The sequence below is a fragment of the Agelaius tricolor genome, unplaced genomic scaffold (genome assembly GCF_023055355.1).
Source record: "Agelaius tricolor isolate 1412-34295 unplaced genomic scaffold, bAgeTri1.0.p SCAF_2, whole genome shotgun sequence".
Taxonomy (NCBI): domain Eukaryota; kingdom Metazoa; phylum Chordata; class Aves; order Passeriformes; family Icteridae; genus Agelaius; species Agelaius tricolor.
Window position 1 is genome coordinate 52,807,534 of NW_027269262.1, and position 24,210 is coordinate 52,831,743.

The 24,210-nt window shown below is 37.3% G+C and overlaps 1 protein-coding gene across 6 annotated transcripts in view; it reads left to right on the forward strand.

Moving 5' to 3' along the window:
* The window catches only part of ASXL3 (ASXL transcriptional regulator 3), a 128,117-nt gene that overhangs the window by 88,077 nt on the left and 15,830 nt on the right, over positions 1–24,210 (forward strand). For all 6 annotated transcript variants that reach the window (XM_071418849.1, XM_071418872.1, XM_071418863.1 and 3 more), the window contains 2 exons: positions 20,620–20,716; positions 21,187–21,292. In XM_071418849.1, coding sequence (XP_071274950.1) covers positions 20,620–20,716; positions 21,187–21,292 — 203 coding nt within the window. The remainder of the gene's footprint in view (positions 1–20,619; positions 20,717–21,186; positions 21,293–24,210) is intronic.

The following is a 24,210-nucleotide window of genomic DNA, read 5'->3' on the forward strand; positions in this document are numbered from 1 at the left end:
TGAAGATAAACTTCTCATTCTCAAGACTTTCTTTATTTTGAGTCTCTTTTCACCTGTGATCTTTCTTGGTGCTCTGCCAGAAATGTCCAGGTCAACATTAGGTCAATTAGTCAATATTTGTTCTCCTGCTCTTCATCTTCTGCACAAGCCTACATAAGCTCTCTCAGCTCCACTGCACTGAATCCACATATTCACACCTTTTATAAGGAATATCTTCTCCAGAGCTTATGGCTGTGTGCTCAGATCTATTGGGAGAATGATTTGGAGAGGAACAGGCTGGAAATAAAATTTCAGTTTTGTGATCTTTCCTACAGTGTCTGGTCCTTCCTGCATTTGTTGGTCAGATTGCAGGGTTTCTTAGAGAGAGGAAAAAAAAAAGTCTTTCTATCATGTCTAGTAGTTAAAGTAGATAAGAGATTCCATTTACTCACTTGCCTCACTTAGGGATTCAAAAAGTCTTTCCAGTTTCAATGGGGAATACTCATGCACTTAATTCAGACTCATTAACTTACACAAATAGGGCATTATATTTTTTGCAGATGGTCGGTATCCCTCTTATAATATACTAGAGAATGCAGATCACTAATGAGTAATTAAAACCTGCATCTTAAATCAGTATTTCATTTCAGTATTGCAGGTTTTAAACTATTAGTAGTCTACCACTAAAGCAGGGAGAAGAATGCAATGTGACACAAAAAGAGGAAAAAAAACTGTATTAATGTACATTTACTCAGCTTCTTATCAAATTAGATACTGTATGTTGTGGACCACAATTCTGTATTTAATAACAGAATGTTTGAGAAAGAACATCAGAACAAGATCCATAGAAGAAACAATATAAATGTATTTATTCTCAAGCTCCCACAATGCAGTCGAAGTCAGTATTGACAAGTCTTAAGAAAAGTTTTTTTCCCTGATTTCAAACAGATTTTAACTTAGTGTCCAGCAAATATTTTTCTGATAGTTTTGATTTTTTTTGTTCTCTTTCTAGTTAATTCATCAGAAAAGATTAAAATAATGTACCAGGTAAAATCATGTTTTCTCTCCAACCATCAAAGACCCAATGTTCATAAATTACATTTCAAGTATGGGGTCTTTATTTAGAAGTTTTTTGCATTAAAATTTATTTTTAAAATGGAATATCTACAACTGACAAGCCACTTACCTTCTTATCAGTGTTCTTACAGCAGAGTTTTTTGGCAAGAAAATCAAGAGAATATTTTTTGAATTTAAACCATGCCTCACTAGTTAAAAGCAGTGCATTTTTTTCACTTTTATTTCAAAAACCATTCACATAATGCATATAATATGTTATTTCAGAGGCCCAACTGCATAATTGGACGCTGTTACTTCACAAGCAAATGTTGTGATGAGACATTTGCAGGTGTCCTTCTGTCTGTCATCTTCTCACAGCCTTCTGTGGGTTTGTGTAACATCCCAGGTTTTCACCTGCATTTGGAAGGCAGGAGTCACCTGTCATCTCTGGAAGTTTAATGGAAATGTTTGGCCTCTAAGTGTGAAAGTTGGAAAATTATGTTCAGGTGGAGAGTGGAATAGCCCTGAACCCTCACTTTGCAGAAGTCTTGGCAGAGAAAGGAATGCATCTCTTTTCTTGATGTCTGAGAATGTGTCCTCAGCTATGCCTGAAGTGTGGCATCCCAGAAACAGACTGATGAAAGCAATTGAACTGATGTTCTTTTCCTTCCTGTGGCAAGTGGAATATGGCAGTGTAGTGCTCAAGGATCAAATAAAAGGATACAGAATTTTAGCCAGGGAGTTCTGGTGGGAGTCTCTGCTGTTGGTCACTCTGACTGAACAAAGCAAGAGTATTCAGTTTTCCTCTTTTATTTCTACTTTCTAAATCAAATGGGACATCAGGCAAGCTATACTATTCTTTGAGTTAGCTGCACATCTCTTGGGGTTCAGTTTTATTGTTTTATATTGGTCTTTCCTTGATTCATCTGAAAATTCTTATTTTGCTCTTCTGGCTCAGAATTGTTTCCTCCCTGTGTGCTGCTCTGCAGTTGGCTGCTGTTGTCTTCCCCAGAGAAGGCTGCATTTCTGTCTTGCCATGTGGATAGAGTATGTGAAGTACTGTAATAAATGGCACTATAAAAATGTAATAGAGTTATGCTATTTGTGTATATATAGTGATCTGTGAAATAAATTACTAATGAAGTGCAGTTTCATTTAGGCTTTATTACTGCTTCACATAGAAAAACCCCATGATGAATGATTCTTTGTCATTTCTGTCATAAACACCATTTTTCTGGGTGGTATAACTCCTCCTCCTTAAATCGTACTCAGCCAAAACTTGTCATGCATGTGTCACTTTGAATAAGCATTTTTAGAAACCATTAGTTAAGGGAGTTGAGGTTTTCTGGGTTTTTGTGTGCAAGTGTTTATTATAAATAAATGACTTCTGTCTCAACCTTGGTTAGTCTAATGTGTTCAAGAAAAGTTCAGGGACAAGTTAGGAGCTTGTTGGGATGTGTTTTCTGATCTTTTTTTTCATTTTCAAGTGTTGTGATTGATATCAGGCAGCTATTGGAGCCCATGGAACAGAAAGCCTTAGGAAAGATGTCCCAGAATGGAAGAAGTCAAGACCAATTCTTCTGATGTTCATGCTGTCCCTACTCCAGCTAGATTTTTGATGAAGTGGAAGAAGAGGGTCATTGCTTTTTTTTTCCCCTTGGGAAAAGATAAATTGTATCATGAGTTATAATTACAATTTAAATTGATTTCAGCTTGCATATTAGTTTAAATCCTATTTCAGTAGCAATGAGGCTTTTGTGTAATTATCTGTATTAAAAATGCCTGTAAAAGAAGTTGAAGCAAGTTGGCAGTTATGGTAGATGCATTTTATCAAGGATTTTATTTGTTTTAATTTGGGGTCAGAGGGAATAAGTATGTAGACATTGTTCAAATCATAGAAACAAAGAATGTCCTGAGCTGAAAGGGAGATCCATGAGGATCATCCAGTCAAGCTTCTCACACTGCACAGGACAGTCCCAAGAATCACACCAAGTGCATTTTCCAAATGCTTCTTGAGCTCTGTCAGGCTTGTTGCTGTGACCACTTCCATGGGGAGCCTGTTCCAGTACCCCAACACCCTCTGGGTGAAGAACCTTTTCCTAATATCCAACCTAAACCTCCTCTGACATGACTTCAGGCCATTCCCTTGTGTCCTGGTCACCACAGGTCATACCTGAGAAGCAACCATGTCCCAGACTTGTCTGTTTAGCAGACTGCTCCAAAATCTTGCATCACTGGATACCAGAAACCTCATGACTGAAATTTGAACATCCAGATTTTCAGCTCCTCATTAATCTGTATGGATTCAAAGACTCACAGTCCTTGAAGCTCAGCTGATACAGGAGCCTGTTGGGTGATTCCCTGGGAGACCTGTATGACTGAGCTGGAAATACAGAAAACATGCAGGTGTAGAAACTATATGGAAGGAAAAGTCTCTGCACAAGAGACTTCAGTTATCACAAATTCCAGCAAAGTATTTTGCTTTACAGCTCTAATTAGAACATTCTACAGCTAAAGAACAATGGATTTTTCATCAAATACCTACTTCTGACATTGATACATCAAGCTGATTATGACATGTAACAGAGGCCTTCTTCACTACCTCTCAGCAAATACCTTCAAAGCAGGAAGTTTCTCTGTATATCTAGATTGCTGTATGGCATCAGTGAGTCTTTAAATATTAATTCAACAGTGTATATTGTGCAAGCATGGGTAACAGGTCTGTTCAAGAGGTTGCTGAAAATGAATGGCAGTTGGCAATGTTGTGTCTATACCTGCTTTCCTTGTTGGTACTCCTGGGAAGTCAAATTCCTGCTCTTAACACAGGGGAATGGGCAAGAGGAAGGGAAACACACCCACCTACTTAGGTTCCAAAAAGAATTGCAACATTATCTGAAGAGTAGCAGAAAGCTGAAGTGATTTTACTAATACTTAAGAGAGCTGAACAAAATGTTCTGTCCTGAGTCCTCTGAAAAAAAAGTGTGTCTTTCCAGACTCTATGACTGCTTAACACCTTTCTGATCTTTGAGAATTTGACTCTGTCTTGCATTTTCTCTTCTGGTAATACCGGGCTCTTTTGAGTCTCTTGTGATTTGCACCTGCCCTGCCCTTTCACATAGGATATGAATTTCTTCCCACAAAAATACTTCAAAGCCTCCTCAGACATGTGTGTTAGGTATTTTATCAGATCAAATCTGTTCTGGAAGAGCATTTAAAACAGTAGAGGAAATCACAGTAATAGTTATATCTTGTCTCAGCTTTACTTGTTTAATGAAAGAAATTTAGCAACTATCTATCTTTTATCTACAGTTTATAGATAGTCAAGTTAGTTACTTAAATTTAAAACTTCAATATTCTTAAGGAATAACTTAAGGTGTGTAATATTGCAGAAGGTCATGTGAATATTTCAGGTTTGTTGCAGGTCAGTCTACTGAAAAGGAAAACATGATGTACAAATCAAAGGATTCTAAAATGGGTCAAAACCCACCTTATTCTCTTTCTTTAATTTCTAAATCAGTGAATCCCAAAATAATTATTGTCTCTTGGGTGAGTGCTAGTATTGATATGTAATCACATCACAGCATCCTTTTATTTTAAGGTCAGTGCAGGTTCTGTGTTTCTGTCTTGGCCTGTTCATTTTAGGTTGCTGCAGTTTGAATCTGTCACCTTGTAAAGATTCTTCTCCCCTTGCATTGAGAAAAGGCACAGAGTGATGTCAGCTAGTGATTTACTCTGTTCCTTTGAAAATAATAAGTAATTTTGGAGAAGGTTATCTACAGAATTCCAATTCAAACCTTTGTTTTCACGCAGTATGAATCAGCTGAATATCTGTTCCTACAATTTGAGCAATGATAGCAAAAGGTAACCATTGGTTTTGATGTGCACAAATTACTCCTACTCCCAAGCACATCAGTTGGAATTCTGTGGTGGAGAGTGGGTCATGAATAATACAAAATATTATTTCACTGTAAAAGGCAAGAAGAGAAGTCTGGTATCTGATATTCTGAACACTTGGTGTTTAATAGATACCTTACTGTATATTAGTATTTTATTAGAAGAGGGTGAGTGAAGCTTGATTTTCACAATTTGCTTTTTGTAGCAATGTAACCATCTCCCTGCTTGTTTTATTAACTTCATCAGTGCTTGAGGATTATATGTGCCATTGGTATTTTGCAGAATTTCATTTATAAAAAGACCAACTTCAGAAATTAGTGCTGCATGTATTATTTGCTTCCAGCTTTATTTTAGGTTTCTCTCCATGGAATTATTGTGTAGGGTTAGTTAAATGGTTACCTTATCTTACTTTGCTGCCTTTTTTGATTATCTTACAATCTTTTAGCTTTTTACTTTTCCATTCTCTATCAATCAGTAGCTTTCCAATATTTATTGTTATGTTCCTGTAAATGTTTGAGTTTTACACTGAAATACTTTTAGTGTTATGACAAAAGCATTTAGTTCAGAGAACATTTGCAATTGAAGGTTAAATGTAACATATGTCATCTGCACCTAAGCAGATTTAAAAAGCTGTTAAATTGGCACCCCTGTGTGTGCAGTAATTGAAGGTCATTTTATGACACATTTCTCCCTTTAGCTGACATTTTTTCTTCAGTTTTACTGGATGATGTGGACAGCATGGTGTTGTTGTAATGTGCCTTATTTCTACAGCTTTATTAGGGTAGTTTTAATGCAGGTATCTTACAGACTAGATAGATGAATAAATTCCAAAGATTTAAGCTGCCTTTTCCATAAAAATCTGGGTCTGGTTCCTGAGCTGAGCTAGCCAAGGGTTTTCATACAGATTACTACACCCAGCTGACCCTCTGTCCTTATGCACCAAGTTAATACTTATTTTACCTAACACACCTGTATGGATTGTGTATGTGTGTATTTCACAGTCATGTATTAACAACAAACATCAGTTTTTACTTTATGTGAGTTGAAAGCTGAAGGATTTTACATCAAAATCCCAGTTGTCTTTAGCTACAAGAGAGCTACTCTTTCAGCTTCCCTAGGCAGTCCAGAAAGGCTCACTGCAATTGCATTGCAATCTGGCTGCTCTGATTGATGTGGTAATGGAATTCTTGTTTGCTTGTTTGCAGTAATCCCCAGAGGTCGTCCTCAGTATCAGTATGTCTACATATGTGAATAGGAAGCTTTACATTTTTGATTAAGTGTCAATGTTTCATATTTCTGCAGGCTTGGTCACTGTATTGTATAAGTGTGAATCTGTGTTTTCCACTCTGCCACATCCATGTTGTGGAAGTTCTTTTTTGATTTCTAAAGCCTAGTTACAAGCTCTTGTCACACTTAAAACGTCTCACCTTTTAAGAACACCTTTTGCAGCAGTGTTAGCAGAACTATTGCATTTGCTTTTGTCTGTAGCAAGGCTAAACTCAGTTGGAACTTCTAGTCAGACACAGTAATGGTGCTGTGCCCCTTGAAAGCTAAAAAATACAAGATCCACAGCTGTCTTTACAGCATCCTTTCCCATAAGTCCTTCTGATGTGTGAGGGGCCCTTCACTCAAGGTTGTTCTTCTGATGCAGATTTCTGATGCAGTGAAGCTTTTGTTCCCTTCTTGTTCCCTTCAAGCAAGTTTTCTAAAATACAGTGCACAGCTGTTAGGGCTTAAAAAAAGGAGGACTTTGTATGGAGTGCAAGTTCCATTTACATTTGACAGAATTATTAGTACTTTAAAAAGAGAACTGATAAAGCACCCCCCTTCCAGTGGGAAAGTAAGTGCCTCACATAAGTGCCTTTTTAAAAGACTGTGCTAGGAGCTGTGTTATGAGAGTATAACTAATGTGTGGACATAAGTGGTAATGTATATGGGCACAAGAGACTGGTGTGCTGCAAGTCATGTAGCTGTTGAGGATGCTCTGCAGTACTGCAGCATGCAGCGTTCCAACTGCGCCTCCCTTGCAAAGTGCTGATGATCGAGCGATATGAGCTGGTCTGCAGTGCCTCCAGTGTTGCCACTGTGGGGCTGCACAGGAATTAGATGGAGAACAGAACATTCCATTCTGAATCTGAAGACATTCGAGGACTTGAAGCAGGATGTTGGATGCAGGTGCAGTGAAAGGAAAAGCAAGCAGAAGTGATCCATCCATGCTTCTGCAGTGCTCTCCTCCTCTTCTCCCTTACTCCCACCCTCTCTCTCTGCTTCTCCCCTCGCCTTTCCCTCCCCTCACCCTTTTCCAATATATTTGTTTGGCTTAAGTACAAAAGCATAAAAAAAAGTTGAGACTTTTTTCCGTATTATTTCAGAACATTACTATCCTTTGAATTATTTAATCTCAGATTTCATTTAGTTCTCTCTTGTGTTAAGGACATGCAGCCATTTTTTTGCATAGAAAAACAGTGTTTTCTAATGCCTAGAGAAAAGAGATTGGATGCAAGATTTTCATTTTTGACAGTCATCAAAAATGACAGACTAATTTTAGATGCTTACATGTAACTTCCCCTCACCTTCTGCTTCTCAAAGGTGTATGTCTATAATTTTATTATTAAAGGCTAAGTGAATAGACCCTGGTTGTTTATATCCCTTTTCCTGCACTCTCCCCAAAATGTGAACATTCTTGGATAATTCAATAATGTTTCAGTTTCTCAAAGTCTCTAGTCATCTTTCCTTAAACAAGTTCCATACATGCTTGCCTTGATCACAATCCATATATGCTTTTCTGCTTATTTTTCCCCCAGGCTTATGTGCCTTTTCTAGTACCTTTATAAATACTTGTTTTTTTTCTGTGTGTTCTGACATGCTTGGGTTCACTAATTAGGTGAACTTTCTATTAGGGGTTTTAATTGTTACTTCTAGAATTTGAATGTAGTTACACAGTACTGTTTGCTGTATGTTCTAGGTTTTTTTCTATTTTGCATGGATTTTGTTACATTTTAAAAATGCCTTATCTTTTCATTTTGCCAGATTTATTACTCGCCTAAAATTCTTCATCTAATTTCTTGCATCTGAGCTCAAACAGATTGGATTCTATTGTCTTTTTTGACACTACAGTGTATTGGAATGAATATAGCTATCCCACTTGTCTTCTTGATTTAGACAAGGTCTAAATTAACAAGTCACATTTCATTTTGAAAACATATGTTTGCAATTCTTCAGTCTTACTCCACATATTTCCCACTTTAGTGAAGATGGAAAAGGTCTTTGTTTCTTTCTCTCAGAGATGCTTCTTGCTTTTCTCCTCGTGTCTGAAGCAATTATTCCTATAGTAGTAGATATTTTCTTTTTCATCCTTTGATGTTTTATTTCTCAGTTTAATCTGGTTATTTTTATATGACTAAAGTAATACTCAGAATCACTTTCACCATCTGTCTTAAAAATCTGTCTTTTCATTTTGTATTTGAAGGCAGACTGTTCATGTTATGTCAGCGATCAGGTAGAAATGACAAAGAGTTTTTCTTATAAGAATTGATAACTTGATAATCAGAACTAAAGAAAATGAGCCATAATCTGGGTCATGTTACCCTTTACTGTGAAGAGGTGAGACCCATGGAAGAGAACTTATGCAGAGTGAACATGAACACCCAAGCTGAGGTACATCAGAGTTGCTGAGAAAGCCATGGAATGAGTTGGTACCTATCCATGTCACCTCTCCAGACCTGAATTTGTGGTGGCTGACTTTGTTTTTCTTTCAGCACCATTTGAGTCTGACCATGTATTTCTGTCTGCTGTATTTATGTATATATATAGTGTTGGATGTATCTCTTACCATTCATGTATCTCTCAGTGTTGCAGTAGATGTTTTGTGGTCACAACAGCAGAAAGGTAATTGCATCTTGTCAGAAGTATTTCCCTTATATTCCTGTTTATATACTTCTTACTCAGGAACTCCTCCTCTGTTGGTTGTAAATACATGGCAACTGGTTTAAGAAAGGATAGATTTTTCATCAGCCATGGCACTATGTAAATGTGTCCTTTTTTCTGTTTGAGATGAGCTGCTGAGTGTTCCTTATCTTCAGGCAAAGAAACAACTTCTGTCCTTTTGTGTCTATGGGTTTTTGAAAGGCTTGTCTATTTTTTTTTAATGTTCTGCGTCTTCAGCTGGATTACTTCTTTCACATTCCTGCCATCTATGTCCTCAAGACCTGAAGTCATCAATATTTTGTACTCAACTTGGTAATTACTGACTCCTTAGCTATTCACTTCTCTCCCTTTTTTGCTTCTCTCCAGTATTACACCGTGCCTTTCTCTGCACATTTCTCTTTCTTTTTTTTTAATGTATATCAGAAGTCTTGACAAGCTTTTGCTTCTCTTGAAACAAAAGACAGGCAGAGAAGAAAAGGGGAGTGGTTGTTGCCCTCAAGGGGATCAGCATGTGTGTAGACCTCTTCTATAGGGTGGATTACAGTCTGGTTCAGATTTTAGGGGTCAGGGTCAGAGAAGAGGCATGAATTCCATTCAGTGGCATGAATGCCATTGTGATGTGAGTTTAACAGACCATCCCATCTAACTCAGCACTCATAAGGCCACACCTAGAGTACCTTGTCCAGCTCTAGGACTTTGCCTACATAAGAGAAGGGCCAGGGGCAATTTTATCAGTGTGTATAAATGGATATGGCACTACCCGAGGCAATAGGTACAAACCAAAAGGGAGGAGCTTTCATATGGACATGAAGTAAAACTTTTTTATTGAGGGCATCAGTTGCTTAGAGAGGTTGCCTAGATGGGTGAGTTCTCCATCCTCAGACATACTAAATGTGCTGATTTTTATTTCCATCTGAAATGTGCTATTATAGTTCAATAGCACAAACATGTTAATACTTTCAGAATCATTCTCTCAGGTCTAGCAGATAAATGAAAAGCTTGTGCCTTGATAGGTTATCTATCACATGTGCAGGTACTGCCTGTGGATGGGGTTTTGTGCAACCTAGCCTAGTAAAAGGTGTCTCAGACCTTGGAAGGGGGTTGGAACTCAATGATCTTTTAAGGTCCCTTCCAATTAAACCATTCTTTGATTTGCTGTTGGATTTGCTGTTTGGTACTGGAAATTATGTGGGTTATTCCATTTCTAGTTTCTAAATCAAATTTGAAAAGAAAATATGGTCATGATTATGGACAGCTCAGCAGAAACATCTGTTCAGTCAACCTTTAAGCAACAACAACACCAGGGAGGCTGCACTAAACAAAATACCCTTTTCATTAAATAAATACTATTAAGTCATCATCTTCAATATTAAGCCTGGCCAGTTCAGTTCAGAAGCTGTGGAAAGAACCCAGAGGAGGGCAGTAAAATTTGCATGAGCCATAAAAATGTCTAAAGAAAAATTACTGGACATGAGCTTTTTAATCTGCCAGAACAAAATTAAAAGTGAAAAGCATCAAATGTAATACAATCAACTGCTGTATTTCATACAATAGACAACTAACCCATGAAGTCTTTTGCATACTAAGAGTTAGTATTGATTGCTGCCACAGTTCAACTGATATAAATAGAAGATGGTGGATGCATATACATGAGTAGTAGCCACAGTTATATCAAACAGACTGAAATATTTATGACATAAAAATTTCCTTTTTCAGTCTTATGCCAGCTAAACTAAATAGAAATAGAAAACTTTTATTTGACAGCTTTCCTAGTAACTGGCTATTATGTGGTCTTTCACAGGCTTTATCTACATGATCTGTTCCTTACAATTATCAAGGTTAGTTCAACCTCTGCTTTGATCTGATATTTGTTACCATATGGTACCACTCAGATATGACTAAATGCTGAAAAATACAACGTCTTTGCTTAGCGCTGAGTTGTGTAGCAGAAACATTACCATCAGAAATGCAGCCATTGTTTACCAGAACTTGCAGATTTTTTGTGACAGCTACAGCTGCTTTTCCTTTTGACCCAAGTGTATTCACACTCATTCTCTATTATAGACTTGCCAACTGTTAGAGCATCCTTTTAGTTTGGTCCCATTTATCACAATCTCTTTTGAATAGTAGTTGTATAAGTGGAAAAATGACTTTTAGATAGGTAATGGCATACTTGAAGAGTCAGCAGTATTCTATAGGAAATGGAGAAACTTAGTCAATTATTTTCATACTAGAAATACATGCAAGTTCACTTTAAAGTATTTTGCAGATGGATAGAAGTTAAGTTTTATAATTGCCATGTATTATTTAACAAGGAGAGCTCTAGCTGTGGATAACTCTTTGACATAATTGGTTCCCAGGTCATTAGCCAAAGTAGTGAACAGGATAATGATTGTTTTGTATTCTTGTAAAGAATTTAGGCTTTTATAAGTGCAAGCAGATCTTGTTAGTTTCTGAAGAATGTGTCAGTCAGAACATGAGCAGTCCAGAGACTAACAGGAGCACACATAGTAATAAGTTCTGTTTTACTTTGTAGTACCTCATGCTAAAATACCAGTATGGACAAAGTATATGGCCTTGTAATACTAGTCTCTGCAGCCATTCAGTCTTTCCCAATAAGAATTTCTGTCTCTTGGGCTTAATGAGAAATCTCTTCCACAGGGTTGTCACACTCAGCCTCAAGGGAGAAGGTACCTACCTTGACTTTTAACATGGCTCAAGCTATCAACTGCTAGTAAAAAAGTTGTTGATGAATAAGTAAGGGTCCTTCCAGCCATCATGAAACATAACTGGTAACAGATAAAATGAGTTTGCATTTGAGAATGATGGTTCCAGAAACGGAGTGTAATCTAAGGTTTTAATCGCATGCAGGCAGGCTAAGCCATTATCTTAGGAGATGACAGTGTTTCCAAAGGTCGCTCTGTCCAAATGAGGGGCTCTTTCAGATACGAATCATGAGCTGTGGTCAGCTATGTTAGACTGCATAGAGTGACTCCACTGGAAGGGCATGATGAGGTTAGAAGCCTGGAAGCTAGAATACAAGGACTGACTCTTGAGCACCTTTCTTTGAAATTGGAGGTTGACAATTGGTCAGAAGTTAAATATCTGCAAGAGCACTTTTAGGTTTTTTTTTAATGATGTTGTAATAGATGGCAATTTGTTACACCATCTTGACATAGAAAACATGGCAAAAAAGGAAAATTTATCTCATCTTCTTTACACTAAGGCAAAATCAACGTCTGCTTTTCTTTTATATTGGCTAAAACTTTTTTTGGCTGTTCAGGGGTGGATAATTCACAGCCTCTCCCAAGGAAAACTAGTGCTTCATTGTTTTCACTGACAGAAAGCTTTTTCCTCGGGGTCGGATCTGAATCTCTCTTGTTGCAATTCTGACTGGTACTCTTTGCTCTTTTTGGCATGTACATGCAGAGTGTGGAGATTGCTGTGTTCCTGTTTCTTTTTCTTGAGAAACAGCCCATAATAATGCAGTCTTTGTCAACCTAGGGCCTTAAGTCTATTCTTAGCCTCATTTATCTCCTTTGCATTTTGTATGGTTTCTGAGTTGCATCAGTCAGAATTTAATGTATTGCTCCAGCTCAGCTGGTAAGTAACACCAAGGAAAGCAAAAATGCTTCTGCACAGTACTCCTGTTTCTAACTTAGAGTGTTGTGCTCACCTTCTTTGCAATTGCAAGGTTGACTTATATTCAGTTTGTGAACAGTCCATCAATACAAGTACTCTTTTAAAGAACCATTGCATAGACACCTAATTTCCTCATTTTGCATTTCTCTAGTTCTGTGTTATTCAAGAGTGTTAAACTTTGCATTTGCCACTATTGCAATGCCCTGCTTATCCCTGTTGTTTCCAAAGTAATTCACAAAACCATCAAAAGAATTCTGATGCTCTCTCTACATGCTCTCTGACTGATAGTACTTTCAAATTACTTCCATCTTTTTATCATGCCTCTGAATACACAGACTCCCAGTTGATATTAAATAAACAATAGTTCCCTAAGGAGAGTTTTGAGTAGTTCTTGGGTGACCTAATTGCAGTTTATATATCCTGGCATTGCTTGAGAAAATGTTAAGCAACACTGCATTGTTATAATCAAGATACACAACTTGTGCTGCTCCTCTTGTATCACAAGGCCATTTATTCTGTCAGAGAGAAAATAGACTGATCTGATGTAATCTTCTCTTGACAAATCTACATTGGCTGTTGCTCAACTCCTGGTTAATTTTCAGGTGTATGGTGTGATACCTTACATGGGTTAGTGGTGGGCTTGGCAGTGCTGGGTTAATGGTTGGACTCAATGGTGTTACAGGTCTTTTCCAACCTAAGTGATCCTGTGATTCTATCTTGTGCTTTATATGTGCATTGCACATATTTTCCAAAGCATGAAGACAGAGGGAAGAAACAAGGTATTTAAACACAGGTTTCTTGGGTCAACTGAGAGGCTAGCACCTAACTTCTTCAAAATGTTTTAAGTCCCATAGATTCTGGGTTGTGTCTGCTCAGAATGTGCCCACATCAGTATCTTAGGGCAGCCTATAGTATCACAAAAAATAATGGATTGTCTGTGCATAGGCCATGGAGTTCTGAAGCTGGCTAAGTCTAGTCTGTAGGTCCTCAGCTATTACTATTCCCTTCTTTAGGCAGAGGTGATACGTATGTGCTACATATGTATAACTAGCATGTATAAGTTTGTATTTGTACTCATCATTTCTTCAAAATTCGTCTTTTAACTGTTCTGAAATAGATCAATATCTGGACATTTAACAGGCTACACTATCAAGCCCAGATGATTTGAATGCATTTAAGTAATATTTGTTGAGCTCCTTGTCTGTTCAAGGTCAGTTCTGACCCTTTTGCCTTTTTTTACTGGAATTAATTGTATTAAGCACCTCAACCCAGTAGATTTGTGGTGAAGATTTACGCAAAAAAAGAGGAAGTTTTAACATTAGCTTTGTCTCTATATTTCTCTAGTATTCTCCCAAGTGTTGCACAGTGTACTTTTTCTTTCATCCTCTTCTTGCTTTTAATGTACTTACACAGTTATTTCTTCTGGAGTTTGATGTGTCCTTTTCCAACTGTGTCTAATTTTGGCCCATTATACCATGTTCTGCTGTGGTATTCTTCCTTAGTAAGTTGACCTCGTTTCCATTCTCTGCATGCTGTGAGATCAACAGCGAGATCCTAACTAAGACAATGTGGTCTTATTGTACAATCCCCATTACTCCTTTGCAGGAGGCTTTGCACTCCATGTGGTCAGCATTGTTTATTTAAAGAACTGTGATAGTTTTTTTTAACTTCTTTTTCACTAGCACCATGTTCTTCAGGATTCTTCCAACTAATTCTGTATTTAGGGAAGAATGCCTCCTTAAATCGTATTTTAAAAATTCTTTTGTAATTTCTTTCTTTTCTTCTTTTTTCACAAACAGGCCTAATCTTTTATATTACTATCAGTCATGAATTATCAGATCATCATTTTGCCACTTAAGTCAAAAATGTCAATTGTCAGCTAAATCTTCCAAGTCCTCCTACATACCATTTGCAGTTCTTGCACTAGTGTTCAACCATCAAAGACTGAAATAAATGTACCACTTCCATCACATTATCCTCTTCTTTAACCCCTTCTTTTATAAATAAATTTATTTTGGCAGCGGATCACAGAACAGGATTTATTTGAATTTGATTTGCCCATACTATTGTGCTGTTTATATAAATACAGCATTCAGATTCTGAAGAAACAAGCAAGTCTGTCTATAGAGCATGTTCCTTTTCTCCACAAGGGCTGTTTTCAGTCACTGCTTACCTATTGCCATATCTCTAAATGTTCTTGGGGCATCACCATGTGTTGAAGATGACAAAACCATTCTGCCTTTAGCATCTATTGAACCACCACTTCATTATCGGCATATGTCTATCAATGCTGATAAAAATATCAATAGATCCATCCCTAGGTTCCATGATGATTCCTACAGCCTCCTACAGCCTCCTTGTCACTTCTGATCTGCTCAATCTCATGTCTGGATATATTCTTAGGGTGAAGGTGGAGGGACATCATGAACAGTGAAAATGGTAGGTTTTGCAGGTGTCATACCTACCAACACCTTCCTGAGGCTCATCACACAGTCTCTGTTGTCCTCATTCCCTCATTTCAGATGATGTAGGTCAAGTCAATACTTGAGCATAAAGCTCTCTGAAGTGTCTACCTTCAGAATGTCAGTCACTAAAGTTGCTGTATCTTCAGATGCTCCATCTGCACTGTACAATAATCACAGGTCAGTGGAATGCTGGTGCCCAGCGCTAGAGAATCAAATTTTTACAAATTCATGTTACAAAACAGCAGTGGTGTCTCTTTGCACAGATAAATAAAATGTTATGTTTCCTGTGTGTGATATAAATGCTCCTAAATTTTTCATTTGTAATATTTTATAATCTCTAATGCAAAAGCATCAAAATGTATTTTCTCATATCTTCCATCTTTTGTAGATAATTTCTTTTACGTACCTTTGGGAAAGTATGTGAATTATAGGATTGTTCCCCCAGATAAAATATAGAGTTAGTAGCAATTTTTAGAAAGGATATAAAAAATGAGTGGTACTGGACCCTTCATTTAGATGAATCTTCACTTCCTTTGCTGATATTTTTATTGCTTTTGTATTTGTATTTTTGGTTAGTTGGTTTTGGTTTTGTTTGGTATTTTTGTTGTAAGGCTGAGAGAATTGGGATGGCTGGGCCTGTGAAAAAGATGGGAGAAAACTTCTTTGCAGGGCCTGTTGCTGTGGGACTGAGTGGTAATGGTTTTGAACTGGATGAGGGTTGATTCAGATTAGATATAAAGAAGGTTTTTGTGAAGAAACCTGGAATGGGTTGCCCATGGAGGTGGTAGGTGCCTCATGCTGGAAACTTTCAGGGTCAGTTTGGATGAGGCTCTAAGGCACTCAATGGTGAATGTGTCCCTGATATTTCACTGTGTCCCTGCTTATTGCAGAGGAGTTGGACTAGATGACCTTTAAAAGGTCCCTTCCAACTCCAACTATTCTATGATTCCAGTCAATTGGCATGCTATTCACACATAAGCTTCCATGTAAGAAACACAGTATACTACACAAGAACTGTGTGCAGTGGATCACTGGAAATTTTATAAATACATTAGGAAAATCTTGAGTCATTTGAAAGAGATATAAATAATAGATTGACTAATTCCGTATCTTTGAAGATTCTAGCCAAAATCAGATAACCTACCAGTATAGACCTATGCAGTAATTGTTGTATAGTTACTAAACACCAGTGTGCATCTTCAGGATGAGCTAAAAAAATAATCCCTGACTTATTTTCAGAAGAGAATTTTCAGTGGAACTTGGAGGAAAATAATTGTAGTAGTTGTTCTAGAAAGGTTACTCAGTTCATTCTGATAAGAGTGTTTGACATTTGCTTTGTAATGCAAATTGATGCTGGGTTTTAACAGATATGTTTTGGGGTTGGGTGGTTTTTTGTTTGCTTTCAATAAAAAGAGGAACTTTCAAAAGCCATTGTGAATTCTGCATGAAAGTATTAATTAGAAAACATAATTCTAGCATTGTGCTTAATCAGAAAAACCCAGAAATTTAAAGCCCAACAGAATGAAACATAAATTTTCCAAGAAATGTTTGTTGTTCCAGCTCATTAACACACTGTCTCTGTTGGACAGCATTTTTTAAATACCATAAAAATTAACAGTGTATTTAAGAACTGCTTTATTGGCATGTTTCTCCAAATTCTAATTTAAAGCTGGTGGTTAATTATGCTGTCTCTATCATCAGAGCTTAGAGAAGCGAATACACTCTATGGCTTCAAAATTTCCACTTTAACTTGTTGATTCAGGTGAAAAAGCATTCTCCAAGTGAAGTACGAAAATATTTCAATGGAGGTTGTTAGCTAACATTATAAAATGATGACCTCTTAGTCCTTCAAAGTTTAAGAGAGCATAAGAGATGTTAGCCTGATTTCACATGACATGCTTATTGAGAAAAAGCATAAAAAATCTTTTTTAGTTTTGTTGTTTCTGAGGGACTTCTTCAAAACAACTAGACATAAAATTACTTGTGTTTTGTCTGTTCCAACTTGTTCAAACTCTTTTTCACTGTAGAAATCTTTAAATGAACTGAAAATGGCTAAACGATTGAACTTTTTGTTAACTTAGTTTGGGTGGCGGCATCTGCTTTCTGCATAGTGCTTTATTCTTTCTATAACATTTTCAAAATTTCTGTTTCATTTGCTTTATCTCTTTAGCCATTATGAGTTTCTTTAACGTTTTTGTCCTCATCCTTTTCTCTTTGAGCTTTTTCTGGTTGAATAAATCCTTCCAGTTCCGTTCCCAGCAAATGTTTTCTTTCATCTCAAATTTCTAAGCAAGTTGGACGAAGTCACTGGGGCTGCAAAACTCTTTATTTCTTCCATTTTTAACATTAGTATCCATATGTGTACCAAGTCTAGATAATGATGATGTCTACTTTCATACATCCCTCTACAATATTTAAGCCTGAAATTATTCTTTCATGTCATGTTAAAATAGATCATTGTAAGCTTCTCCTCCAATTAATAAGTGCGTTTCCACGTTCTGTACCATTAGATGTTCTTGTGTTTAGATGTTGGTTGTTCTAGCTACATAACTCTTCCATGAATTATGTGGACCCATGAACACAGGTCTCTGGAAAGGCCTGTTAGTTAGTCAGTGGCAATGACTACCATGCAGTCAGTCAGTGACTTCATGTTTAGTTTGTTGTTCTTACATTTCTTAACCTAAACATCTTTAACATCGTCTTTTCAGTCTTGTGGACATAGTTCCCCAGTATTTCTAAGCTTCTGCGGTTCATTCCTAAAGTGGGCAGTGAAGTGTGCATCTGGTTTTTTATACAGTTTACAAATGGACTGTTATTCCTTTGTTAGTTGACCTATAATATTTTTTCTTCTTAGGTAATCAAATAATTCTCCCTTTTTGCTATTCTTTTGGGAGTTTGTTTCCCCTTCCCTTTTTTTTCTTTTACAGATACTTACTACTTGGCATTTTTTTCTGGTCCACAAGAACTAATGACCTTTACCCATGACCTTGCTAACTCTTTCTGTTCTGAGGTTCCAGGCTGTGCTTTTTTCTCAGGTGAACTAGATCAGGTGAATTTTTTTGGACCCTTTCCTAGCATTTAGCTTGGGGTTCACAGTTTCTTTTTGAAATTTTGTTAAGAAATTCGCACCCTGAAACTTGGCATTTTTTTTCTGAAGTATATTAGCCAACAAAAATAAAAGGTGGGGTAACTCTTCCTGCAAAGCTTGATTTTTCTCCTGTCCTTACAACAACAGGGTTACAATGAAGCTAATACTGTTCTTCTTGTATTCGCATGGTAATATAACTTGGCAGTCTTTATAATGCTTTTCATTTATGCAGTCTGGTGAAATAGCTCAATCACACTTGGCTGCAGTTTCAAATTATGTTTAATGCAATCTGATAGTGGATTGCTGCTGACAAGTGGCAATCTCTTTCCACCTATTGTGGTACATTCCAGCTTTGCATGAAATCTAATAGAGGTGTGACCTTAGAGTAAGTTGGATAATTTTGCTCATTTAACAGAAAGTTATTGTCCCCAAATCATTACTTTCCTATGAGATCTTTGCATGTGGCTGGTGATATGGCTACACTGTTTGTCATCAGATGAGCCATGGAGTTTCAGGAGGTCCATACCTTTGATCCTGCAGTTAAATGTGGTTAAAAATTATTCAAATTTAATGTCTGTATGACTATTTTTTGCAAAACACTGCCAGGCTTAGAAAAAAAAATCTTGAATTTAATGAAGATTGGAGTAGAACATATGTTGGCAAGTGAGTGTTTCCATTTCATCTCCTTTTATGTTGAAACTTAAGGTAGCTTCAACACCTTTCTTAGAGGAACAAAGAGATGTTTGTTTAGTAAGTTGTGATTCTTTTTTTTGTGACATTGCATCTCACCTTTCTAGAAAATTGTGTAAGTGCTGGTTTTGACCCTATACTGGTTTGTTTGTTCAGGTGCAAGAGGGACTGGTATTTAAAAATCCCTCTTTAATGTATTAATTGTGCAATTTAAGTACTTCTGGCAAAATTCATTCGTGCAGGAAGAAGATAATGTGTCATAGTAGTTTGATTTATACAATAAGTACATGCTCTTTATCACCTTTCTCACCTCACTGGTTTTATTATCTTGCTGCTTCTGCTGCATGTTTCACTGTATCTTTCAGTTTTCCTCTAGTTTCAGCGTTAGTCATAGCCTACCTGTAATTAATATGCATGTGTTCCATAACCCACATCATGAGATGTATAGAAACCTTACATATCCAACCCACTTAAACCCAGCTGCTATGACATGTTGGCAAAACAATGCCATGTAGCAGGAAAGCATAGGCAGCAGTTCTGTAAGTTTGTATCCTGTGAGGAACTCTACCACACACATATTACTTTCTTACTATAATGAAATGCCTTTAGCAATGCCTGTTTATCAGAGTCCATGCTAATTGCTGTTTCTCTGGCTACTATTTCTCATCTTTCTGCTTTACTCCTCTGAGATAATTGTGGGACAGGATGTCGGCTAGGCAATGAGTAAATTAACAAAGACTTCTTGAAATAGGGCCTCTATTATCAGTGAAATATAAAGCTCAATGAGGTAACTGCATCGAAATATCATTCAGTGTTTCTGGCATGCCTGTGCCTTTCTGGGTCTTGTTTGAAACAGGCACTGAGAACTAGGGGATATTACTTAGCTAAATCATCTGCTAATATGCTGGAAAACATTCTGGATTTCACTGCTAGATTGCAAATAGCGTTGTCAAACATTTATCTCTTACTTACCTGGCAGGATGTAAAATAGTGAGAGTGCTTGTTCTAGCAACGTTACCTCTACTGCTGTTTGCTTTCTTCTTAATTTGCTACTTTTTTTTTTTACTGTCTATTTATTATGCTAGAGGTGATACCCACTGCTAACTTGTTTCATATAATTACTTTATTCAATTATTAGAATTCTTTTGGAAACAGAAATATCCTCACAAGCCTGAAAATATACACTAAGTTTTGTGGTAAAAGACAGCTCAATAGTTGGATTGCTTTTAAAAAATATTGTAGAAAATACTGTGATTAAGACTTTTAATGTTGTCTTATCATTGCATATTTGACAGATGTAGAAAATACAAATAATTCTAATGTTCTTCTACAGATTTTACTTTTTGATGCCTATAAAATTATGAATAGAGCTGTTTTCAGTTTCAGTGATGAGTTTATATCAGTTCTTTTGTTAAGAAATGCCTGTCATCCACTCTTTGGCCAATACAGCTTATTAGCTAACATGAGTATTAGTTTATTTAGAAACACCAAAGTTACTGTCTTCATTGCATTTAATTAATTTGTTTTGTACCATATTATAGGCAGATGCACAAGTACAATAATGATCTTGATTTTTGGTGCGTACAATGCCTCTAGACACAGTCTCAAGGCAGGGCTGTGATTAAAGCCCATCAATCAGTTGCAAACTGAGTTATCATCAGTAACACTTATGACTGAAGAGAGCACCTTGATGCTGGATTGGTTCACTCCCATTTACAGTAACGACTAGCATGAAAATGCTGTTTTAGTAGTAGTCATTTTGTGTTCTTCCCAGTGCCTACACTTCCCCCATTTCCCCTAATTGAAACTGTGTTTTGATGTGATCTCAGCTGGCGCTGTTTCTGACACTGTCTTCTGCTACCACGGCTTATTTTCTAGATGGGGAGCGATGGAGTTTTGCGCCTCAGTAGCTCCGCTCTAAATAACGAGTTCTTCGCGTACGCGGCGCAAGGGTGGAAACAGCGACTGGCAGAAGGTAACTCTCTGCTTGCTCTCAGGTCTGCCCAAGGTTAATTGTTTTTATGAAGAATGTCTCTTTTTTCTACATTTGAGAAATACTTTTAGAATAGAAACTGTAATAGACCAGTAATTCAGCAAAAGAGAAATTGCTGATTCCATTTTGAATTTGGAGTACATTTTTGCAGCTTGCTGTGGCAGCTTATTTTGAGAGTTAAAAAAAAAACAACCAGGTATTTTCATCACTGTCAGCCTTGGAAACATGAATGCATGCAACTAAACCCTGCCAATATACCCTTGAAATACTGATGGTATATGATGAATTAAATCTCTATGTCACCCTTTTGGTTTTCATTAATTTCATTTGGCATTGCTGGATGATTGTATCAGAAATCACTGTATGTCATCATTGTATTTGCAATTTATAATTATCCGTATTAAATTAATCCTTGACAACTTTTATTCAATATGTTAGTATTTGTTTTTTAGGAGAATTTACACCAGAAATGCAGTTGCGCATCAGACAGGAGATTGAAAAGGAAAAGAAAACAGAACCTTGGAAAGAAAAATTCTTTGAAAGGTTTTATGGTGAAAAGTAAGTACTGAAGCAAATAAAAGGATTTTTTTATATTTTCTTTTAGGAGGAAATGAAAATATAATTCTATGCTTCACATAGCACGGTCATATGCTGTAAAACTTAATAAAGCAGTTATCAAGAGCAGTCATTCTCCAATATAAGAAGTTGTGGGTAGAATTATAGTCGTGTGTCTGCACTTGCATTACAATTGCATTTTTAAAGAGTCATAAGTCATCCATAAAAATTCATTCCAAAGAGAGCTTAAGACACAAGCATGTGAATATTTTTTAATTATCTTTTAAAAGATAGCAGTAGGGCAATTCCTCCCTCCTGCAAACTATAAATACAGATGAGAAGAGCAGTAGCAATATTTCTGTAATATGCTTTAATTTGTTTTATATTTTCTAAGCTATTGCAAAGTTACTGAAATCAAATAGTTTTTGATTTTTTTACTGAGATGTCCCATTGGCCTGAGAAGAATATATAACATAGAAAAAATGTTAGCTAGAGACAAATGAAAGTGACAATGACTACTTTAATTTTAGAAGTGAGATGGAAAGAATAAATAAACACTTTTAACTGACTAAAATTAAATATAGTATCACTCCAGGTGCACAACTGGGGTGAGTCAGCATAATTTCATTGATGAAGATGATGATACAGCAATGGCATTCTTCAGCAGCTGAGGATTCAGTGTTTATCTTCATTTGTTTAAAAAAAAATTTAAGGAGATTCATATCTTCTTAAAATCCAAGAATTTTCCTTTTAGAAATTATTTTAAAAGCCAATTCATCAATACTTACAATTATATCTCTGTTTTTAAAAATACTAAGAATTTATTATAAAGTATAAACTAGCTATTTAGCAATTACTGATTTTTTCTTTTTATTTAAAAGTATTTTTTAATTATATCCCAGAACCACAGAGTGGTAAGGTTGGAAGGGACCACAGTCACTCATCTGGTCCAAGATTCCTGCTCAAACAGGGTCATCCTAGAGCACATGGCAGAGGATTTTATTCAGGCTGCTTTCCAGTGCGGAAGAATCCACACTCTCTGGGAAATCCATTCCAGTGCTCAGTCACTGCATAGTGAAGTTCTTCCTCACATTCAGGTGGAATTTCCTGTGCCTCAGTTTCTGCCCATTGCTTCTTGTCCTGTTGCCTGGCACCACCAAGTAGAGCCTGGCCCCATCCTCTTGACATTCTCCCTTTAGGCACTTACCGAAATTGATGAGGTCTCTTTTCAGTTGCCTCTTCTCAAGGCTGAACAGGCCCAGCTCCCTCAGCCTGTCCTGAGATGCTCCAGCCCCTCAATCATCTTTGTTGCCCTCCCCTGGACCATCTCTAGAAGCTCCATGTCTCTCTTGTACCAAGGAGCCAGAGCTGGATACAGCACCCCACCTGTGGCCTCACCAGGGCGCAGCAGAGAGGCAGGAGCACCTCCCCAACCTGCTTGAATGCTCTTTGTAATGTTTCCAGAATACCCATGGCCGCTCATTATCCACCAGGACCCCATGTCCTTCTCTGCAGAGCTGCTTCCCCGTAGGTCAGCCCCCAGCCTGTGCTGGTGCCAGAGTTATTCCTCCCCAGATGCAGGAGGACCCTGCCCATCTCTCCCACCTGTCAGGGCCCTTCTGAAGGGCTGCACAGGCTCTGGTGTATTGGCCACTCGTCCCAGCTTTGTGCTGTCAGTGAACTTGCTGAGGAGGCATCTGCCCCTTCATCCAAGTCATTGATGAGTAAGTTAAACAATATCAGGCCCAGAATTGAACCTTGGGAGACACCACTAGTGATGGGCCTCCAAATACTGCCTGTGCCACTGATTACAACCTGCTGGGATCTGCCATTCAGTCAGTTCTCAATCTATCTCACTGTCTACTCAATCAAATGTATGCATTTTACATAGCAGAAAAATTGTTAAATGGGAACCATCATTACATAAATTGTCTTAGTTTTGCTGTCAGATGTTTTTCACTTAAGAAATCCAGAGGACAGGGAACCCTTCATATAACTGATTATCTTAAAGATTAACTAAAATGTTCCTGCAGTAACAGTACTACTTCTCACAATCAGCTGTCTTGGACCACTGGGAAATGTAGTGAAAATGAGGCAAGAAATGGACAGATCCATTCTAGTATTTTATTTTGTGCACCATTGCTAGATGCTTTCCCCCCCAGTGTTTTTTCTACAGCACCTTATCTTTACATATAATGGAAATTCTAGGTTCTTAATATGTCAGACTGTCTTATTGTAAAGTGCTTAATTTCTTAGTAAACAACTTTGAGACTTCAGTTTAGTCCAGATGTTGTTCCTTTTAGTATCAAAAAATACTAGTTAGGTTTTCAGATAAAGAACATAATGGCTATTCATTATACATGTCAATAGAAGAGTCGGTGACTAACCTTTCATGGATGAAAGGGCTGTGTAATATCCTGGTATAGGGCCTTCCACAAGAAGTAGAAGTTTATTACCAGCAATGCAGGAGTTCTTCAGTCAAAAATTGCTGTCACATGCGCAGAGAATGATGCTCATAATTCTGCAGAGCCAGCAGTCCTGCTGTGCTGGCTGAATGCTGGATATCCTGGTGCTTGGCAGATAATTGCTCAGTCTGTGATGATACATGTCATTTGGTTTCATAGGTTTCTGACATCAACATTGTTATGCAAAATGTCATATTCCACATCATTTCCATTTTGACTGAAGTATTGAATCTGGTCCTCCCTGCCCTATCCCCTGCTTGCACTGTTTCTCTTGCATTCTTCTGCTTGGCTGTTATGTAGGCAGATGTACTTTGCTGACTTAAATACTTTTCCTCATTGTTTACTCACTGAATGGTAGCTTTTGCTGTAGCTTCCACCTTGTGTTGGTTCATGGGGCAGTCCTGTGTCGGGGCAAGAGCTGGACTCAGTGATCTTGTGGATCCTTTTCAACTCAGG